General features: G+C 43.8%; 1 protein-coding gene across 1 annotated transcript in view; it reads left to right on the top strand.

Annotated features, from left to right (window-relative positions):
- The window catches only part of PPM1H (protein phosphatase, Mg2+/Mn2+ dependent 1H), a 203,324-nt gene that overhangs the window by 121,015 nt on the left and 75,320 nt on the right, over window positions 1-6,989 (top strand). The window contains exon 3 of the mRNA XM_035889359.1: window positions 4,389-4,733. Within this exon, the coding sequence (XP_035745252.1) occupies window positions 4,389-4,733 (345 nt within the window). The remainder of the gene's footprint in view (window positions 1-4,388; window positions 4,734-6,989) is intronic.

A 6,989-nucleotide genomic window follows, 5' to 3' on the forward strand; every position in this document is an offset into this window, starting at 1 on the left:
ATTAAATTTCCTAGTTACATACTGGAAATTAATTGTAAGGTCAGTGCAGTGCAGGATCTGTTTGCTCTTCATGTATCTGGTGGCTATTCAGAATGTTGTTAAATTTGAATCTTTTGAAAGAAAATCTAAAATAAATCACTGTGTTGACCGATCATACTCCCACTTGAGGGCTCTGTCCAGTTAAAAGAACAAATGGAGATTGATGTTTGACAGACTGCTTTTGACAGAATGCTGCCAGAGCTAATAGAAATAGATGTCTTGTTCTTTGAGAGTTTGCAGAATGTCAATACTTTTGGGAAGAAGTTCAAGCTCCCAAATGTGAAAGACAAAGAACAGCCGTGTATATGCACACCAAAATAGGTAATCGCTTGGTGGCTACGGAGGTCATCTCAGCTGTGGGAGGAAAAGCAAGGACGTTTTTGTGCTTTTTATCTCATCTGTGTGCCCTGACTGCCGGCCGTTGTTCGTTCTCCGAGTTGCTGCTTTATTTGCACCATATATTTAATTCTCATCAAATTGGTACGGTTTTGGAGAGTTCACTTCTTTCAAATAAAGGAGCCATTTTTATTCTCAGGGTGAGGGAAGGGAATTTGTTCCTTCTTCCTTTTTTTAGACAGCTAATGGGTTATTTGCGGTTATGCTCTCTTTGCTAGTTCAAAGGTAAATGAAGTTTCATAGGCATACATAGAAGTTTTTGCGGACTAATATTTAGGTTACAGTAATGCCTGCAGATCCCAACTGAAGTTAAGGCCCTAGAGCATCTCGCACAGAACGTGTGTTTAAGAGCAGCGTTGTGGCAGGCATCTCCCCTGACTGTATATGTTTCTAATACAGAGCTCTCAGCTATCTAGGGTACTTCTGCAGCTGATAGGGAGAAATAAATCTACTTTGGAATGTGATGAGCATAGTCTGAAAGCACAGGTTTTTTTTCTGTCTGCTGGGTATAAGGGCAATTTAGAGAACTACCTTGGAGGTGTGCAACGTAGGTATCTGAACTTAGATGAACTGGTAGCAACGGCCTCTTGTTTAAATAAATACTAGGCCAAAAAGAACAAGATTGGGGAACTCCAGAAGAACCATAGCTGATGTGGCCATGCCATGTTCATGTCAGTGACAGCCTGAGAATGCATGGGAGCTTCTCTGTCCTAATTTTGCTGCCCACTGGCTTAGAGGAAAGAAGTGGTAACATTTCAATGTCACTTTTTGTCATAGGACGTTGTTCCGGTCTCTTTTAAAGCTTCACGGTCTCTGACGGCACCTTATTTAACTACCAAGTTCACGTGAGACTTGTTCAGTGTAGGACATATCTAGTGTTGTGCTCATAATGAGAGTGAATTGTGTTAGTAACTGTTCTCCTTTATCTTCTGAAAAGCTCTAATACAGACTTCAGTGGGGGCTTGCTTTGGAAATCTTAAGAAAATTGGGGGGGGGGGACAGGGGGAAGGGAGAGGTGTGTTAAAGTTGGTCTTAATTGTAAGTTTCTGTTACTGTTTTGGGGCAGGGGGAGGACAATGACAAAATATCTTCTTCCTCTAGGTGGAAAGGAAAATATTTCCATTTCAGTCAGAGGTGTAATGGTCTTTATGCTTTTACCCCCAGAGGCAGCACATCTCCAAAGGAGTAGCACCTTTCAAAGACAGGCAGACATAAGCTGTAGAAGCTTATCCATGGTGCATCATGAGGTGGATTTTGGCCAGGGAGCCAAATCGTAAAAGAAGAATGGGAGCAGAAGTAGTTGTATCTACAACTCCTAATAGGCACAGTGCTGCCATTTTGAATAAATGGTTTCAGCTTTCAGCTGAAATACTTTCACTTTGGGATACTTGTTTCTCTTGGCAGAATACTTTACATTTTGCATGAACAGCAATCTATTTTTATAAACAGGTTTTTTAGTCAGTAATCCTGTTATCCGTTAAAAATGGCTTAAGCAGAATTTTACAGCCAACTGTTGTGTGAACTTGGAGGGATGCTCAGCCCAGAGCAAGCTAGCACAACTGCCAGTCATGCCTTCAGGGGTAAAGTTTCACAACAGGTTTTTTGGTGAATTTACCAGACTGTGCAAGTGGGTGGGTCTGGCTAAGGAGCCGCATTTGGAAATTTGTTGGGTTTTCCACCATTATAGGACATATCCTGTATGATGTGGTAAGTAATCCAGTACTGTAGGACAATATTCCCTTTTCTCAGCATTTCAGTAGCGAAATGAAGGTGCACAACAGACTGAATTCCTTCTCTTGGAGGAACTCTCTGCTGTGTAGATAGCTACATTGTTAATGCACTGGTTAAGAATATGTTTGAACTTTACTACAGCCGCAACGCTATAAGCTTAAAAATATATATACTTTTATGTAACTTTTATAATCAAGGCTTTTTACTGTGCATTTCAACAAAGTGAGTTATAAAGTAATAATGCTCGTTCAGCAATGAACTCTGCCCTTCAAACAGCATGAACGTGTAGTGATGGTCTATATACATGTTGCCAAAAGAGACGTTTTGCATTACATTTTGGATTTTGTAGCTCAGCACAACAGTGAATGATGCCTTTTGGATCTGCAAATGATAAGTCACGCTGTTCTTACTCCAGCCTGTCTGCCATGTCCTACAGCCAGTGGTTGGCACCTTTGTGGAGCAACTGGAACAGCAGAAAGTAAAAGGAGCTGCAGTTCACAGCGCTGCTCTTAAGTCTGAAATAAGCAGTGCTTTGGGCATGAGGTGATGGGATGCAGGTGGTGCCTAGGCTATATGCTGATCTGTTCTGTAAGGGAGCAGTGTTCGGGTGAATGAAACAAATCCTGTCTGTCATCCTAAATTAGACTCACAGTCAGCGTGACATGCAGATAGGATTTTTAAGTTCTTTGCAGTGAGATCTAGGTTATGCTCTCTTAACATGAGGTGTTTTGCAACAGTGTTGCCTGATTCCCATCCCTTGCAAAATGATTTATTTCTAAATCTGTATTAGTCCACCCACATCTGACTCGCAAGGCAGCCCCAAGAACAGTTGTTTCAGCATAGCTGGGAGAAGGTGCAGGATTCAGAAGAAATGGAGGGGAAAGCAGAGACTGGAAAGACTCCACATACTGCTGCCAAATACGTGATCATGCAAAGACAGGTATTGTTATGCCTTCAATGCTTCCCTTAGGATTTCCAGGTGAATTTCTTCCCAAAACGTTAAGGTTAACTAGGGTATGGCTCCTTGGTATTTTTCAGGCAGATGGGAGCTTGTGCTGCCCAGAACTTAGTCTGCCTCCAGCCATGGGTTAATGGGCCCTATCTGAGTGATAGGGCACCCCACCACAAAAACATGGTTTCTGCTCAGATCAGAGCAATAGTGGAGCCGACTTATACCTGTCAGAGGAGATGGTGTGGGGCAGAAAGGGAGAAATATTTGAAAATCACATCATTGATCAATAACTGCTGAACAAATATATCACATTACTGTATATGCCTTGATTTTAGTAATGAGGTCTACAAAATTTACTTTTTCTGGATACTTTTGACTGTATGCGAGCAGTTGTGCTGACCAGCATGCTAGGAGTTGAGCTAAGATACAAGATCTAAAAGCATGCTGTTAAACTTAGAGCTATACCAAAACACTTGCATAGCTCTTCTGATCAGAGGGTATGTAACTCCAGTACTGTACAGGAAACTGCAGAGGACTGGGAGGAACTGGGCAGTGAACGTGTGTGCTAGCACGGGTGGAGTGCAGCTGATCCCACCTGCGTCTGCCATCCTCGAGGACCTCTGTGCTGGTTCCTGGGCTGGCACAGGCAGGGAATGCCTGAGCTGTCCAATCTGCCAGCACAGATGGACCTTATCTGCCAGTCGTGGAAGTGGGGATCACGTCTTGTTACTAGATGTCAAACTGAGGTCCTTCGTCTTATGCCTAGTGGGGAGAAAAAAAAAAAAAGTCTGTCACAGAAGTATCAGGTGCTGTCTTGTTTAGGATTTTGGTCTCCATTGTGGTAGGACCATCATTTATCAGTGCTGTGATTTCTTTTGAATGCTCTTCTTCTGATCTACAAAGTCATTAGGAAATTAACTTATTCTTACTGTGGTAGCTGTGCTCGGTCAGTGCGTCCTATGATGGCTGTAAGGTAAGAAAGATTGCAAGTTCAGCCTTTTTTTTGTTTGTTTGTTTTTCTTTTGAGGAGGTTAAGGAAAAGAAAAAAGAAAAAAATAATGGTGTGGCAAAAATAGGTGTCTCTCCTTCCTGGCAGAGCTGTACTAATATAGTGGATATTTCTCCCTTTCAGAAAGAAGGTTGCCTCTGGGAAAGTTACCTGTGTTTTACCTGCTGCCCCTGTGCCACTGGCTGCTCCATCACTTCACTCATGGCTGTGTAATGGTGATCATCTCTTTTCCTTCCCTTTCTTCCCCTCCTGCTTCTCCAGGACACAGATGGGATCAACCTGTACTACTGGTCCCTGTTTGATGGACACGCTGGGTCGGGGGCAGCTGTGGTCGCTTCCAAACTGCTGCAGCACCATATCCTGGAGCAGCTGCAGGAGATCGTGGACATCCTGAGGAACTCGGCCGTCCTTCCGCCCACCTGCCTGGGAGAAGAGCCCGACAACCCGGCCAGCAACAGCAGGACGCTGACACGGGCGGCCTCCCTGCGTGGTGGTGTAGGGGCCCCAGGCTCACCCAGTACCCCTCCAACACGCTTCTTCACAGAGAAGAAGATCCCACATGAGTGCCTGGTTATTGGGGCCATAGAAAGTGCATTCAAGGAAATGGTATGTATATCTCAGGGCTCTGAAGTCCTTGTTGCATATGCTAATGGGTCACATGGCCTGGAGAAGATGAATGTTTAGGGATTATTTTCACCCTTCTGTTTTTCTTCCCCTACTTAAACACCATCTGAGTGCAGATGGAATTATTTAAGAGCCTCAACAGCTTACCTGGTACATCCTTGTGAGGCAGGAACTGCATCTTAAACGTGGTGCTTCCTGGGACTTGTGCATTACTTGACTCTTTGAAGCTTGGTGCTCTTTTCCTTTTTTCTTCCCTCCCCCCCACTTCCTTTTGTAAAACAAAAATTAGTATTGCCTCACAGTAGCAGATTCTAGCAATGGCTGTTATCGTAAGGCTGTGTATAAGGGCATGCACTTTACAAAGCCTCATTGCCCTACCAGAGCAGCAGCAAAGGCTCTCAGCATTCCTTGCACCACCAACACACCTTGTTCGTGTTGCCCACAACTACATAAAAGGTCACATGAGGGACATGGATGAGGGTCAGCATCCTTGATTCAATGACCTGTAGTTCCCGTTAGTGTTGGAGCAGCTCATAAGGCACAGTAGTGACTGTAGAGAGTGTGTGCAGCTCTTGACTGAGTCAGGTTGAGTGTGGGTGAGTGGGGCATGAAGTACGTCCTACTACCCACTTGACTTGTGTACAGTATGAACAACTGGGAGGAAATCATGACTCTATGGAAACAGAATAGCCATCAACTTCCTTATGGAAGGCTGTTTTTTCTCTTTTGTAATTGATGTAGCTGCTCTGCGCCTTCCCCCTTCACTTTTCCACATTATTAAAAGTAATTCTTGTCAGCGAAGCAGAGGCTTGGCCTGCCAGTAAGTACATGCAGATCAGATCTTGGGAGATCTGATCTTGTTCTTTTTCTTCTTTTTTTAATTTTCTTTCTTTGTTTTTAGAAAAGCCTCTTATTTGTGCAGAAGGTTTTTGAACTAATGAGTGTTTCCCAGAGGTTTTATTTGTTGTCTGAAAAGAAGTATTCAATCATTGTTTTTCCTGATATATCTGAATTTTGTTTAGTACATGCATCTAATTAGAGACTACAGTTGTTGTTATAACAAAGTGGTGCTTCACTTTGAATTCTGAATTGCAATTATCTTGTGGATTGTCCTTTCTCCCCAAGGAAGTGCAGGCAAACACTCACCAACTGGCTTTGGACAGCATCATCTGACTTTTTAGGTGGGTAGGTCCAGGAGCAGGATCTATAGATCTACATCCATGGCTGAGGCATCATTCAGCGTGGGGCGTGTGAGCAGATTTATGCACTGCAGCTTCTGGGCTCAGTTTCTGCCAGATGAAAAGAAAGAGGAGGACACATGAAAATCTCCTGTCAGTTTAGCATGCCCTTTTCAGAAAGGGAGGACTAGCTTGCTCCCCTCTTTGTTGAGAGAGAAGGGAAAAGATGACACTGCCCATCCACTGCACCCTAGTGGGTTCAGAGCACGCTTAAGAGAGTGACACCAATTTCATGCTTCATTTGGGGCAGTTTCCAGGCCAGAAGAGCACTAGGCTCTGAGCGTGTGACATGACTGTCTCTCTCTCCCCCGTTGAAACTGGCTTCTAGTGCAGGAGAGGTGAGAAATGGAGTTTCCTGGGACTGGGAAGTGAAGGTAAGAGAGCTGAAGAAGGGCCATTTCAAGTGCTCGACCTTTCTTCTGAGAGCAGCGTGTACATTACCCATTGGTGCCTTCCTGAACACGTGTGAGTGAGCAGGGCTGTTACTGCCCTGCTTTATTTTGAGTTCACATCTCTGGTAGCTGTTCACGCTGATGGACCGTCTCAGCTCATGTCCAGGCACCTGACTACTTGGGAGGGCTTTTATGGATAGAGCATGACAAATGCAGAAACCCTGGATAACTTGCTACAGATAGGATGTCTGGGTATTCCATGTACAGGTCATAGTAATCTGCCTCCCTTTTTCTAAACTGAAGCACAGAGAATACTTTGTTTTCCTCCCTGTGTCTTTGTTCATATGCAACAGATCAGGTACCTTAATTCCTACTTCTGCTCTTTGTCAGAGGGCTGAAGTTCGTTGTGTGTCTTTGCTGTATAGGTGACTCTGTGTCTACCACAATGCAATATAATTTCAGCATTAAGTTTTACATTAAAAAGAAGCTTTAGAAGAACAGTCAGATTAAGAAAAGCAATAGATAATTATACCTACTTTAAGCTCTTGGGGGAGTCTTGTGCTTATAGTTGGTTTAGGTGAAAGACTCTTTTCTTTTGTCTGTGGAAG

This window comes from Egretta garzetta, unplaced genomic scaffold, assembly GCF_000687185.1.
Source record: "Egretta garzetta isolate BGI_Z169 unplaced genomic scaffold, ASM68718v1 scaffold502, whole genome shotgun sequence".
Lineage (NCBI taxonomy): Eukaryota > Metazoa > Chordata > Aves > Pelecaniformes > Ardeidae > Egretta > Egretta garzetta.